Source organism: Hyperolius riggenbachi, chromosome 2, assembly GCF_040937935.1.
Source record: "Hyperolius riggenbachi isolate aHypRig1 chromosome 2, aHypRig1.pri, whole genome shotgun sequence".
NCBI lineage: Eukaryota > Metazoa > Chordata > Amphibia > Anura > Hyperoliidae > Hyperolius > Hyperolius riggenbachi.
The window spans coordinates 119,217,783-119,233,891 of NC_090647.1; the positions used below are offsets into that span (position 1 = coordinate 119,217,783).

Consider the following 16,109-nt stretch of genomic DNA (forward strand, 5'->3'; position numbering starts at 1 on the left):
CGGAGCCCTGGCAAAGCATCTTTGAAGCTCCTGCTGGGGCTCCCTATTGGTCCACTGTCTGGACCAATGAAATGGTAAAATCAAAATCTCAGACCATTAGAATATTGTGAAAATGTTCAATATTCTAGGCTCAAAGTGTCAGACACTAATCAGCTAAATAATCCAAAACACCTGCAAAGGGTTCCTATTTCATATCAGGGATGCTCGGATGTGCCTCATCCACGAATTCGGAAATCCGCGTGGTTGCAAAAAAAAATCCGCATTCGGCCCTGCCGCATGCGGATTTTCGTCCGCGTCCACGCAACCACGCGGATTTTTTCCCGTGAATGGCGTAATCACGCGCGGATTCACGCCCGGAGGCGGATTTTCTTTTAACGTTAATAACAAAGCCCCCATACATGCTACAGTCCCCCAAATAGCATGGATTATCGAGGTGATAAGGGGCAACATAACTTCAACATAAAAAATTCCCCCCAAAAATTTTTTTCTAGAGAAAATGGATTTTAAAGTGAAATCAACACTTTAAATGGGGCTATTAATTGGTAATAAGTGGTTTTAAAAAGGGATATACGCGTTAAGCAGTCAAAGAGGTGAAGGCGAGTTCCAATGGCACTTGGCGGCGAAGGTACCGCTGGAGGAGGATGAGTGGCTGACGGCAAAAAGGCTCCAGAGAGGTTTTTGTAATTTTTTTTTTTTTTTGCAGCAATTAGCAATGACATCGCAGCAGAGTTGTCAGTGGACACGGGCAGTGTGAACGCAGAGTGCAGTGGTGGTAGCGACTGAGTCAGGAGAAGGTCTATGCGGGCGGTCAGTTCAGCAGCACAGAAGGACCACGGCAACATACTGGTAGTAGTAGTAGCAGCACAGCGTCATAGTGCTGGCCAAAAAATTAAATGCACCCGGCGACCCGGGCAGTGTGAACGCAGAGTGTAGTAGCGACTGAGTCAGGAGGACAAAGCGGGCGGTCAGTTCAGCAGCAGCAGCACAGTAGTAGTAGCACAGCGTCATAGTGCTGGCCAAAAAATTAAATGCACCCGGCGACCCGGGCAGTGTGAACGCAGAGTGTAGTAGCGACTGAGTCAGGAGGACAAAGCGGGCGGCCAGTTCAGCAGCAGCAGCACAGTAGTAGTAGCACAGCGTCATAGTGCTGGCCAAAAAATTAAATGCACCCGGCGACCCGGGCAGTGTGAACGCAGAGTGTAGTAGCGACTGAGTCAGGAGGACAAAGCGGGCGGTCAGTTCAGCAGCAGCAGCACAGTAGTAGTAGCACAGCGTCATAGTGCTGGCCAAAAAATTAAATGCACCCGGCGACCCGGGCAGTGTGAACGCAGAGTGTAGTAGCGACTGAGTCAGGAGGACAAAGCGGGCGGTCAGTTCAGCAGCAGCAGCACAGTAGTAGTAGCACAGCGTCATAGTGCTGGCCAAAAAATTAAATGCACCCGGCGACCCGGGCAGTGTGAACGCAGAGTGTAGTAGCGACTGAGTCAGGAGGACAAAGCGGGCGGTCAGTTCAGCAGCAGCAGCACAGTAGTAGTAGCACAGCGTCATAGTGCTGGCCAAAAAATTAAATGCACCCGGCGACCCGGGCAGTGTGAACGCAGAGTGTAGTAGCGACTGAGTCAGGAGGACAAAGCGGGCGGTCAGTTCAGCAGCAGCAGCACAGTAGTAGTAGCACAGCGTCATAGTGCTGGCCAAAAAATTAAATGCACCCGGCGACCCGGGCAGTGTGAACGCAGAGTGTAGTAGCGACTGAGTCAGGAGGACAAAGCGGGCGGTCAGTTCAGCAGCAGCAGCACAGTAGTAGTAGCACAGCGTCATAGTGCTGGCCAAAAAATTAAATGCACCCGGCGACCCGGGCAGTGTGAACGCAGAGTGTAGTAGCGACTGAGTCAGGAGGACAAAGCGGGCGGTCAGTTCAGCAGCAGCAGCAAAGTAGTAGTAGCACAGCGTCATAGTGCTGGCCAAAAAATTAAATGCACCCGGCGACCCGGGCAGTGTGAACGCAGAGTGTAGTAGCGACTGAGTCAGGAGGACAAAGCGGGCGGTCAGTTCAGCAGCTCAGAAGGAGGACCATGGCAACTTACTGGTAGTAGTACCATAACACCAAAAAATTAACCAAGGTAGGCACTAGGCAGGTAGTAAATGTCTTTATAAAGGCAGGCATAGTTAACAACAGCACATGCAGCAGCCACTTCATGTCCCCCTGTGTCCGACATTAGGGGCCAGGAACTCACCTTCCACCCAAGCCTGGTTGATTTTCAGGAAGGTGAGTTTGTCCACAAAGGCGTGGGAGAGCCGAGAGCGCTTCTCTGTGACCACGCCACCGGCCGCATTAAAGCATCTCTCTGAGAGGACACTGGAAGGAGGGCAGGATAGGAGTTCCAGGGCGTACTGGGAAAGCTCGCTCCAGATGTCCAGTCTCTTGACCCAGTACTCCAAGGGGTCCACGGGGCTGTCGGTGTCATTGAGCCCGCTGGATGACCCCATATAGTCAGACACCATGGTGTTCAGTCGTTGCTTGTGCTGGTTGGTGGTGGATGCTGTGGCGGGCACCTCTGTTCTGGGCTGCTGCACTGCATACAGGCTCTTGCTTAGGCTCTTCAGGTCTCCGGGGCGCCAGTTGCTGCTGCTGCTGCTGGTGGTTGTTGTTGTGCTGCTAGTGGCAATGGCAGGCACCTCTTGCTGGCTTGGCAGAGCAGTTACAGTGGGGGTGGAATGCTGGGGGAATGCTTCCAGTAGTCTGCGCACAAGGGCCTCCTTCAACTCCCTTGTGCGTTGCTCGGTGGTGGATGGCGTCATTAAGTCTCCCAGCTTCCCCTTCAGACTGGGATCAAGCATCAAGGTAATCCAGATGTCCTCCCTTGAACGCATCTGGATCACCCGGGGGTCCCTGCGAAGGCAGCGCAACATGTGCACAGCCATGGGAAACAAGTGGGCCCTGCCAGCAAGATCTTCCTCGTCCTCGCCATTGTCCCATAACGCATGCCTGTCCTCTTCCTGTGCCATGTCGTTGTCCTCCTCAAACCGCCATCCACGTACAACGCCTGCTGCACTCTGCTCCTCCTCCTCCTCCTCATTCAGGTTAGGGACCTCCAACTCTTCCACTACCTGCTGTGAGCCCTCCTCTGAGCTGGACTGTGCTGCCATCTGCTCCTGTTCTTCCAACTGCCTCAGGGCTTCATCCCCACGCTCAATTAAATTGTCCATTGCCTGCTCCAGTAGACAAACCAAGGGCACCCACTGGCACACAGAGGCCCGCTCCTCACTGACCATCTTGGTTGCCTCCAGGAAGGGACTCAGCACCAGGCATACTTGCTGCATCAGTGTCCACTGAGTGGCAGTAATCATGGGGACTTGCTGGTTGCTGGGGACACTTGGGTCTAGCATGTAGGCCCTAAGAGCCAGGCTGTGCTGACACAGCCGCTCCAACATGGCCAGAGTCGAATTCCAGCGAACTGGCATGTCGATGATCATCCGGTGTTGTGGCCTTCCATACTGCTGCTGTAAGGTGGACAAGAGTGCAGAGGCAGTGGCTGACAGGCGGAAAAAGCGCACCACCGCCCGGGCATCCTGCAGCAGCTCGCTCATCCCCTGGTAGGTGCGCAAGAAGCGCTGCACCACAAGATTGAGCACGTGGGCCAAGCAGGGGATGTGCTGGAGGTTTCCCTGCTGCACTGCTGCCACCAGGTTGGCCCCGTTATCGGCTGCCACATACCCCACTTCCAGGCCTCTGGGGGTCAGCCACCTCCGCTCCTGCTTCCTGAGGGCGGCCAGGACGTTGGTGGCCGTAAGCCTCTCCTTCCCCAGGGTCACCAATTTTAAAAGGGCTTGGCAGTGCCGAGGCTTGGCGCTGCTGCTGCCGAGGCAGGCTTGCTTTCCGGGTGCTGAGGGAGTGTCGTGACAGGACCCTTCTGCATCCCCCCTGATCCCGCGTGGTGGCACCACTAGCTGGGCTGATGCGCTCTTGTCCTCCCTCCCTTCCATCAGTGTCACCCAGTGGGCCGTAAAGGACAGGTAGCGACCTGTCCCAAATCTGCTACTCCACGAGTCCATGGTCACGTGGACCCGCTTGCCCACAGAGTAGGCCACGTTTTCCACCGCAAACTTGTGGAGTGCTGGGATCGCGCTCCTGCTGAAATAGTGGCGACTGGGGACTTGCCACTCGGGGATGCCAAATTGGAGCAGCGTCCGCATGGCGCTCCCCTCCTGCACCAGGGAGTAGGGAAGCAGCTGTGATGCCATGGCCCGGGCCAGCAAGCCATTTAGTTTGCGGATCCGCCTGTGGCTTGGAGGCAGAGGCTTAGTCAGACCCTGAAAGGTGTCGCTCAGCAGGGTCTGACGACGCTGGGATGCAGGGGAGACAGAGGAGAGAGACGAACACTGGCTGCCAGCCTCAATGTCTGTGTCCTGAGCAGCCGAGGTGGAAGAGCGCTTGCATGCTACTACTGCTGCTGCTGTGGGGGATTCACGACCCTGAGGGAGGGAGGATGCTGCTGCGCTGGTGGGCCTTCTGCTCTCAGGAACCCTTGCCAGCAGTGCCTGCTTCCTCTTAAAGTCTGCATACTCGCGGCAGTGGCGGCTTCTCAGGTGGCCCTGGAGGGATGAGGTACCCATCTTGCTCAGACTTTTCCCACGGCTCAATCTTTTGCTGCATAACCTGCACACCGCATACCTTTTGTCATCAGTACATTCCTCAAAGCAATCCCACACTGGTGACTTTAATTTACTGCGGCCCCCACTAGCAGAGGGTGCAGCGGAGCAATGTGTGGTAGTAGTTGCCGGGGGTTGCATGGTGGTGGTGCCGGCTGAAGCAGTGTCCTGTCTACTTCCTCCACGCCCACTGCTGCCGATGCCCCTGCCCCTGCCTGACATATGGCGATATCCTTGCCTAGGCCGAGGTGACTCGTCATCCTGCTCTGACCATTCTTCCACGGACTCAGCAGGCTGCACATAGTTAGGGTCCACAACGTCATCATCAGCAGCATCATCATAATCCAGCTCTTCCTCTGACTCCCCCGCCTCCTCTTCTGTCCCTACATCCCCAGACACAGACCCCTCTTCTTCATCACCAGAACTCAACAACGCTTGTGATTGTGGCCCGATCTCAATCTCTGCCACATCAGTCCCCAGTAAGTCCTGTGCTTCTTGCATCAGCAGGTTCCCAGATGCCGGACTGAGGGACAGAACGCTGTCATCCTGGGAGGGCTGCTGACCAGTGGTTGCTGGGGTGGATGTCACAACAAGCGTGGGATGTTGGCTGCTACTGCTTGGAGTGGTGCTCACAGTAGAGGTCTGGGAGGAAGTCATGATGTCCATGAGTACGTCAGGTTCCATTTGCTCAACCACCACACGGGGACCAGAAACTTTAAAATATTTGGACAATGGCGTCCGCTGACTCGGCCCAGGCTTTGCTGCCCCCTTTTCTGCTGCATCACGACCACGTACAGCTGGGCGTCCTCTCCCTGTACGTGGAGCAGTCCCAGAAGTGGCTGAGGCAATTGAACTCCCTTTCCTCTCACCCCGCGAAACCCTGCCAGACATGTTGCTAGTAATGAATCACTGGATGCAGTGGGCACAGTACAAGGTCACTGAAGGATGCAGTGGGCACAGCACAAGGTCACTGAAGGATGCAGTGGCCACAGTACAAGGTCACTGAAGGATGCAGTGGGCACAGCAGTGGGCACTGGATATACAACTAGGTCACTGAAGGATGCAGTGGCCACAGTACAAGGTCACTGAAGGATGCAGTGGGCACAGCAGTGGGCACTGGATATACAACTAGGTCACTGAAGGATGCAATGGCCACAGTACAAGGTCACTGAAGGATGCAGTGGGCACAGTACAAGGTCACTGAAGGATGCAGTGGCCGCAGTACAAGGTCACTGAAGGATGCAGTGGGCACAGCAGTGGGCACTGGATATACAACTAGGTCACTGAAGGATGCAGTGGCCACAGTACAAGGTCACTGAAGGATGCAGTGGGCACAGCAGTGGGCACTGGATATACAACTAGGTCACTGAAGGATGCAGTGGGCACAGTACAAGGTCACTGAAGGATGCAGTGGGCACAGTACAAGGTCACTGAAGGATGCAGTGGGCACAGTACAAGGTCACTGAAGGATGCAGTGGGCACAGCAGTGGGCACTGGATATACAACTAGGTCACTGAAGGATGCAGTGGCCACAGTACAAGGTCACTGAAGGATGCAGTGGGCACAGCAGTGGGCACTGGATATACAACTAGGTCACTGAAGGATGCAGTGGCCACAGTACAAGGTCACTGAAGGATGCAGTGGGCACAGCAGTGGGCACTGGATATACAACTAGGTCACTGAAGGATGCAGTGGGCACACAAGGATGTCACACTGTGTAATGAGATGCTCATATGCCAGCGAGCGAGCGAGCAGTGGGCACTGGGCATGGCACAAGGTCACTGACAGAATGAATGAACTGCGCTGGCAGAGAGTGGCGGCGCCGGCGGTGTGACTGGCTGCCTGCAAATAGTACAAGTGTATAAACTGTCACTGGAATATACAAGTGAACACTGCAGCTGCACTAACCTGCCTGCCTGCACTCTACACACAGATAATCCCCACTCCCACTACACTGCAGCACTGAACCTGCCTGCACAGCACTACACACAGTTAAATAATCACTAGACTCCCACACTCCCACTACACTACACTGACTACAACTAACTACAGCAATCACTCACTGACTAGCTAACTGTGTACAGTATAAGAGCAGTGTTAGCAAAAAAACCGCTTTGTTTTTAACACAATAAATGCACTTGCTCAAACAACAATGGCCTGGAGATAATCCTCTCAGCACCACAGTCTAGCAAGGACAGAGCTTTTCCATCATGGCCGCCGCTTTATATTCAGGAGAGGAGGGCATAGCTCCCCTCCTGTGATTGGTTGCTAGGGCCTGGCTGGGGCACTCTGATTGGCCTGCAATGTGTCACTTCCGCATAGTTTGACGCATTTCCGCAAACCACGACTTCAGCCCCGGGTTTCACGAGCGTGAATGCGGATTTCTGTCCGCATTCACGCGAAGCCGAAGTAGATTTTCGTGGTTGAAAATCTATTCACGGATTTTCGTGTCCGAGGCGGAATGCGTCAAAATGGTCGTGAATCCACGCGTAAGCGTGATCATGACCTGGCGGTGAGCACCACTGTTTCATATATTAGTTTCATCTTTTAAGCTAAATTACTGAAATAAATGGACTTTTGCACAATATTCTAATTTTCTGAGTTTCACCTGTAATTATATTTTTGGGGGGTCACAAAATGGGAAAAGCCTGTTGCGCTCATTATTTAGTTATTTTTTTTTTTTTTGCATTGCATTTCTTTGCATAACAGAGCAATCTTTCTTTCCAGTTGGATTCCTGCTGTCACACAGCGCACTGAACTCTCAGCCGTACTGCCTGGAGTTGTGGAAAGCGGCTCTGCAGGGATCTTCCTGCATCACGCTGATCCGCGATGACATCTTACAAATACACAAAGTTACTGAGGAATTTTTTGGCAGCATAAAAGGGTATGCAATCATTTCTGTGCCTATTATATGGAATGGGGTTTCCATTCATTGTATCCCGACTCTTCCCTTACTCTTCTGTTGTTCATTATTAGTGCATATTATTTTACAGTAATGTCATCTGTGGTCTATTTACCCCATAATCTCCAAACATTTGAACGTAATCATGAAGGTTACAACTCATCAGGGGTGTAACTACAAATCATACCACCCCCCAGCAAAACTTTGTTGGCCCCCCCAATGTTTGCACCCCTTCCCTTGCCTCCCCATGGTGACCCTCACAGCCTGAGGGCCCATCTTGCAAGAGTCATAAAACAAGAGTGGACATCATAATCTTTACACCTATAACAAGTGCAGTCACAAAAACACCTGATCTGAAGGATGGACCTGTTTATCGGAAAGGAGAGACGTAGTAGTTGGGGACCCTTACAGCTCTGGGCCCCCCTGCAGTTCCAGGAGCCAATTACCTGTAGTTACACCCCTGAAACTGAGTGTCCAAGGTAATTCATTAGATCAGACACAAAACTAGAAATCATGGGACCTGCATCAAACGTTTCAACACTGCATCTTTAAACAGTGATCACAGTGCTATATTCATGGCCGGATTCCACATAGGCCATGGCCTAGGGCGCAAGGAAAGCAAGGGGCGGACTGTGGGCAGCAGGGTGGCATTTGCAGTTAGCGTGCTGAACATTTGTCCTGAAACACAGAGTTTAAACATGGCAGTGGGTGTATACAGACAGCCGGATCTGGCACTCAGGGGATGAAGGGGCAGCAAACAGGCACTAGTGTTCTCTGAGCCGCCTGTCACTCACCAAATGTGCTGCCCACCGAGGAGTTCACAATCTTATCCCTTCCATCATGTCACTAACTGTCCTCAGAGGACCCTACATTCTAATCCCTGCCATGTGGGGGGGGGGGGAGCGGGGGAGTTTAGGATGCTGTTGGTCCGGGGGCAGCTGGTCATAGTGGGCCTTGGGCGGCAAAAAGTTCAAAACCGGCCCTGGCTATATTACATAGTCTACATGTCCACAGTGCCTTGTTAGAGAAACAAACTAACTACAAAGAGACTACAGACATGTTACAGAGGCCAGGTAACCACAGGCGTCTGTTACTGAGTGATTACAGTGCTGTATTACAGTGAGGTACAGACTAACCAGCAAGCTCATGGTGACCCAGAACTCATTGGAGTGTGTAAGGGACTACAATGGTCCTAAAAGCCCCCTTACTAAGATGTTAAGAAAAACAAAAATTTGCTTTCCTAAAACAGAAAGAATTTGCGATAATTCAGGTTGGAGTGAGCTCGAGATGTCTCACAGAGCACCACTGCTGAATATATGCAAATTAACCATTGTACCCTTAGAAGCTAAACACACCTCCAGAACCGCTGGAATGCAATGATGTGTCAGCTTGTTAAATTGTACAGAGCCATAATAATCCAACATGCATACAGACTGTTTCGGATTGTTTGATCCTCATCAGTGCATGGCATGGATTAATTTGGCTCTATGGAGTAGGGCTTGTAAACCGAGAGGTACAGACTAACCAGCAAGCTCATGGTGACCCAGAACTCATTGGAGTGTGTAAGGGACTACAATGGTCCTAAAAGCCCCCTTACTAAGATGTTAAGAAAAACAAAAATTTGCTTTCCTAAAACAGAAAGAATTTGCGATAATTCAGGTTGGAGTGAGCTCGAGATGTCTCCCAGGCACCACTGCTGAATATATGCAAATTAACCATTGTACCCTTAGAAGCTAAACACACCTCCAGAACCGCTGGAATGCAATGATGTGTCAGCTTGTTAAATTGTACAGAGCCATAATAATCCAACATGCATACAGACTGTTTTGGATTGTTTGATCCTCATCAGTGCATGGCATGGATTAATTTGGCTCTGAAAGCAAGATTCCGGATGATAACATTTGTTACTCAAAAGAATAAGAATAAACTCTCAGCTATTCCAACCTTTATCAGACTTGAATCCTGTATGCTGACAAAATGTTGGAGCACATAGCTATGTACATGCAACATCAAAAGGGGATACATAGATTTTTTTGGAAACATAAATGCCATTACGATGACTTAATTGAAACAGAACATCCAAATAGCATCTTGAGAGGTTGTTAGGTGATTTATGACAAATTAATTAGGTGTTCTGGTTCACCATGAGCTGATTTATGACAAATAGATAAGACTCTTTGTTTACTCAATCCTCACACAACTGACTTTGCCCAGCACAGACATCGTAAATTCCGAGTTCAAGAGTTAGATAGGAGCAGAATGGATGCAGTTTGTATAGGCTGAAAAATAATTATAACATTAAATATCATCATCAACCTCATACCAATGTAAGAAATTGTTATCCTTGTTCAATATTTTATCTACAGATTTCAACCAATGTATAACAGCCTGGCAGACTAAACTCCAACACATAGGGCTGCACAGGTTGCCCTGACACTGTCAGTTCCCACTTTCCTCTGCCTGTCATGTGATCTCAGATGCTGCACAGATTTATCCAGCCAGGCAACACTATCCAGTCTGAGCGTAATAACCACCAGTATGATTATTGATCTGCTCAGAAATCAGACAGTAAGGATCCTTTTCCACGGAGAGCGATTTGCTTAAAATCGTAAAACACTAGCGATTTTTAATTCGTTAGGGTTGCTATTATAAAATAGGAATCGTGAAAAGTATTTTCCACCAGAGCGATTCAATTTTCTGTGTACAGTGGGCTGCAAAAGTATTCGGCCCCCTTGAAGTTTTCGACATTTTATCATATTACTGCCACAAACATGAATCAATTTTATTGGAATTCCACATGAAAGACCAACACAAAGTGGTGTTCACATGAGAAGTACATGATTCCAAACATTTTTTACAAATAAATAACTGCAAAGTGGGGTGTGCATAATTATTCGGACCCCTTTGATCTGAGTGCAGTCAGTTGCCTATAGACATTGCCTGAGGAGTGCTAATGACTAAATAGAGTGCACCTATGTGTAATCTAATGTCAGTACAAATACAGCTGCTCTGTGAGGGCCTCAGAGGTTGTCTAAGAGAATATTGGGAGCAACAACACCGTGAAGTCCAAAGAACACACAAGACAGGTCCAAGATAGGTCAAGGATCAAGTTATTGAGAAAGTTAAAGCAGGCTTAGGCTACAAAAAGATTTCCGAAGCCTTGAACATTCCAAGGAGCACTGTTCAAGCGATCATTCAGAAATGGAAGGAGTATGGCACAACTGTAAACCTACCAAGACAAGGCCATCCACCTAAACTCACAGGCCGAACAAGGAGAGCGCTGATCAGAAATGCAGTCAAGAGGCTCATGGTGACTCTGGACGAGCTACAGAGATCTACAGCTCAGGTGGGAGACTCTGTCCATAGGACAACTATTAGTCATGCACTGTACAACGTTGGCCTTTATGGAAGAGTGGCAAGAAGAAAGGCATTGTTAGCAGAAAGCATAAGAAGTCCCATTTGCAGTTTGCCACAAGCCATGTGGGGGACACAGTAACCATGTGGAAGAAGGTGCTCTGGTCAGATGAGACCAAAATGGAACTTTTTGGCCAAAATGCAAAACGCTATGTGTAGCAGAAAACTAACACTGCACATCACTCTGAACACACCATCCCCACTGTCAAATATGGTGGTGGCAGCATCGTGCTCGGGGGGTGCATCTTTTCAGCAGGGACAGGGAAGCTGGATGGAGTCAAATACAGGGCAAACTTGGAAGAAAACCTCTTGGAGACTGCAAAAGACTTGAGACTGGGGCAGAGGTTCACCTTCCAGCAGGACAATGACCCTAAACATAAAGCCAGGGCAACAATGGAATGGTTTAAAACAAAACATATCTATGTGTTAGAATGGCCCAGTCAAAGTCCAGATCTAAATCCAATCGAGAATCTGTGGCAAGATCTGAAAACTGCTGTTCACAAATGCTGTCCATCTAATCTGACTGAGCTGGAGCTGTTTTGCAAAGAAGAATGGGCAAGGATTTCAGTCTCTAGATGTGCAAAGCTGGTAGAGACATACCCTAAAAGACTGGCAGCTGTAATTGCAGCAAAAGGTAGTTCTACAAAGTATTGACTCAGGGGGCCGAATAATTACGCACACCCCACTTTGCAGTTATTTATTTGTAAAAAATGTTTGGAATGATGTATGATTTTCGATCCACTTCTCACATGTACACCACTTTGTCTTGGTCTTTCATGTGGGATTCCAATAAAATTGATGCATGTTTGTGGCAGTAATGTGACAAAATGTGGAAAACTGCAAGGGGGCCGAATACTTTTGCAACCCACTGTATCACAATTGCTTTTTAGAGCAATTTTACCTGTGATCGTGCTTCAGTATTAAATGCAAAATAGCAATTGCTTAACAAAATTGATGAAAAATCGCAATCACTTGCGTTTGTGGTTGCTAGTGGAAAGGGCCCTTAGTTGCATAAAGCCTTTATGTGGTTTGGCATTTTGTATTTCTGGATGTCACTTCAGGTGAAATATATTAAAGTGAATCTGTATTGTTAAAATCGCACAAAAGTAAACATACCAGTGCGTTAGGGGACATCTCCTATTACCCTCTGTCACAATTTCGCCGCTCCTCGCCGCATTAAAAGTGGTTAAAAACAGTTTTAAAAAGTTTGTTTATAAACAAACAAAATGGCCACCAAAACAGGAAGTAGGTTGATGTACAGTATGTCCACACATAGAAAATACAACCATACACAAGCAGGCTGTATACAGCCTTCCTTTTGAATCTCAAGAGATCATTTGTGTGTTTCTTTCTCCCTGCAGTTCTCATGCAAAGTGCTCTTTTTTCTCCTGCAAACAGCTTTGCCCTTGTCTGTAATTCTTCAGTATGTGAAAGCCCAGCCAGCTCAGAGGACGATTTATCCAGCTTGTAAAAGATAAGAGAGAAGAGAGAAGCTGCTCTAATCTAAATAATACACAGGCAGTGTGCATAGAGGGGCCTGGAAGGGGGAATTCATAGCAGAACCACAACACTGAAGAACTTGGCAGCCTTCCAGACACAGGCTGACAAGTCTGACAAGGGAAAGATACATTGATTTATTACAGAGACTGTGATAGCAGAAAGTGCTGCAGTAAGCCAGAACACATTAGAATAGCTTTTGGAACTTGTAGGATGATAAAAAACAGGATGCAATTTTTGTTACGGAGTCTCTTTAAGGTCCCTATTCAATTACAATTTTTTCCTAAGTGATATTTTCTCACCTTATCAATAAAATGCCTTCTTAAAGAGAGCCCAAGGTGGGCTTATAAAAAAAAATAAAATGATGCTACCTGATCCGGGGGCTATGCAGATCAGGTACCCGCCAAAACCACCACTCTCCACTGTACCTGTGGGCCGCACTGGCCCACTTTAACTTTTGTGATCTTAGGTTCATGATTCAGTGATCTCAGGTTCAGATCTCTCTCTCACAGCTTGCAGGGAGGCGGCGGAGTGGCAGGGGGCGTGGTCAGGGAGAGAGAGCTGCCCAATGGCAGCTCTGGAGAGCCTGTAGCTGGATGTTTTGAACAGGCAATCCCTCTCTCCTATTTACACTCCAAGATAGCAATAAATATTGTTGCTAATTTCAGGAGGCTGTAGCGCAACTGAGGGGGGCAGAGAGCGGCGATGTGGGGACACAGAGGCATGTCATGAGGCAGAGAACATGCCTCTGTGTCCCATCTGCCCCCCTAAGGAACCATCTCAGGTTCTCTTTAAGCCACCACCAGCAAGCAAGAAAATATGTTAAATAATTTTGATTGTACTTTTCACCTACTTGTTGGTACTTTTTCAATTTCTGAAAAATTATTTTAAAGAGAAGATGAAAAATATCTCCTAGGAGAAAACTTGGGAGAAAAACAGAATTGAATTAGGGCCCTATGGGTTCATTCACCAAATTGCCATGCACAGACAGCGCTTGGCAGCATTACCCTTATTTCAAGCCACAAGTACCAGGAGTTATGCTATTAGGGTTACCTGTGGTGCTGTTGCTATGGTACCGTTGCAGCAGTGACACTACTTGAGTACCGCAGGCCGCAATAATAGTGGAATTCTCTGTACTTGTGTCGGAAATAAGGGTAATACTGCCGTGTGCTGTTTGTCCATGGCAGTATTAGGCCTCTTGCACACTGCATGTGAGTCTGATTTGCGATTTTACATGCAATTCCAATTTTTTTTTAGTTTTTTCTGAGTTTTTCTTGTTTTGTTGATAGCATCCAGGGAAAATTGGAATTGCAAATCAGAATCGGAAATCGGATTTGAGACTTGCAGTGTGCAAGAGGCCTCACTGCAATTTTATAAATCAACCCCATAGTATTTACATACAGCAGTGTCTGTATAAGGCTTACTAGGTAGGAAGGGTGATCAATGATATGGAAATACTTCTGAGTATATGCAAATGTATGTACATTTTTATGCAAATATATGCAGCTTAAAATGGACCAATCAAGTTTCACCCAGGTTTACATTTCTGGGTCTAGTTTCAAGCTGCATAAATTTGCATAAAGATGTACATACATTTCCATAAACTCTGAAATATTTGCATATCATTGATCATCAATACTAGGTAGTGTCTGATGGCAGTGACTGTGTTGCCAACATAGAATGCTCATGAATTCCCTCCATTCAGTAATCATTAGTGATGTTAGCAAGCAGGAGACTCTATTGGAATAAAGTTATAAATGCTGATAGCTTGTCACTGCTGTATGGGTAATGCCAAGTTGCCATGACATTCACATCCACGTGATAAAGACACTATCTGATAAAGAACATCTTGACAAGTAATGGTTTTTTTTTAATACAACTCTAAATACTTGTATAGTAATCTCTCCAAGTAAATGTTATTCTAATTTAGGTATGGAAAACGCGTGGCTGATGTAAAAGAGTGCAAAGAAAACTTCTTGGCAAATAGGTCAGTATTCCTACAAAAGAGTTCTTATATCTAACGGTCATTTAGGAGAACTGTTTAAAATAGTTTTGTTTTATTGCATATGCACTGCTAGTAAACTAGCCGCAGTTTATTTGTTTTACACATATATTTATTTCATTCATTTATACTGTGCTGATACTTTTTCTACTACCCTTAAAGGGAATCTGAATTGAAAATAAACTTATGAGATAATGATTTGTATACGTAGTATAGTTAAGAAATAGAACATTAGTAGAACAGATATGAGTCTCATATTGTTTCCAGTACAGTGAGTTGAGAAACTTCAGCTGTTATCTATGCAAAAGAACTCCTCTGAGCTCTCTGACAAATCTAGTCAGAGAGCAATGCTATTTTCTGAAGCACCTATCTAAACCTGTCTCTCACTGCTCCTAGTTCAAAGGGTCATTAGCTTTGCTTTGTTTCCCAGTTTAAAATACAGAATGTAATCTGTAAACTGCAAAAATTAGAGAATGATGCAATATTAAAGACAAACAGCTACATCTCTGAAAATAAAAACATGAGACTCTTTTCTTTGCTACTAATGTTCTGCTAATTATCGTACTACACATACAATTAATTATATCATACGTTTCCCCCCCCCCTTCGGTGTCACTTTAAGCACATTAAACAAGGCACATTACAAACTGTCTCTTTTAGGGGTTAAGGCTCTAATGTCGTCTACCAAAGGCTAGGGTGAGTTCTGATGAAAGGGCGAGGTGGTTAATTAAAGCCCCAATAAACCCAAAATGTAACTAGGCAAATTCTATAGCAATCAGGGTGCTAAGTAATGTAAACAGTGTATAGAAGCAAAATCCTGGACAGAATACCTGTTTCATATTGTAAATGTATTTCTCGCTGCAGTACAGAGTGCTACTTGCCTTCTCTATAGATTTCGCTGGTGGGTGAATCAATTAGGTGTGACTGACAATGTGGACTAAAAAGTGGGAGGAGCAATTAATGTAAAACTAGATTCCCCAGTATCCCTGCATTGCATTTGGGGCCTGTTTCCACTACACGAGGTGCGATCATTGCACGCACCACACCGAATGCAAACTGCAGACAATGTTAGTCAGTGGAACTGTTTCCATTGACGCGAATATCCAGTTGCGATGCGGTGCAACGCGGCTAAATTTATGGATGGCATGCTGCAGTTTCCCGCAGTTCCTATCTGAGTCCCATAAGGGTTGTACTGATCCGTGCCACATCGCGGTGTGACAGGAAGTGCCTGTGGGTGGTTTGGTTAATTGTGAACAATTTGTTTTAAGTTTTTGTTATTTTTTTTACTTGGATAATTCATGATAATTAATAATTCATGAGGTAGGTTTTGTTAATCTATCCCTAACAGCCCTATCCTATTCCATGATATGGACAAGGGTGTTGTAGTAGAGAGGAAGGCTTTGTCACCATGTACAATGTGGACTGGTATGGCTTAGTATGGCAGAGCCTCACGCAGGTGGACTGTATACCAGCCTGCATGGGTAAGAATGGATTAGAAGAAAGTTTAAATAAGGGAGGAACTTATCCCTTCCTTTACAGCATTAATTAACCCCTTCTCACCCTGATTGATGAGAAGGGACAGGGAGGGACAGTGCAAGGGGAGCCTAGAATGTATCGGACGGATATTGGGCGAGTGTTGGGGAC

General features: G+C 47.3%; 1 protein-coding gene across 3 annotated transcripts in view; it reads left to right on the plus strand.

Moving 5' to 3' along the window:
* The window catches only part of NCKAP1L (NCK associated protein 1 like), a 374,626-nt gene that overhangs the window by 166,873 nt on the left and 191,644 nt on the right, over positions 1–16,109 (plus strand). For all 3 annotated transcript variants that reach the window (XM_068267280.1, XM_068267278.1, XM_068267281.1), the window contains exons 9-10: positions 7,378–7,534; positions 14,394–14,450. In XM_068267280.1, the coding sequence (XP_068123381.1) occupies positions 7,378–7,534; positions 14,394–14,450 (214 nt within the window). The remainder of the gene's footprint in view (positions 1–7,377; positions 7,535–14,393; positions 14,451–16,109) is intronic.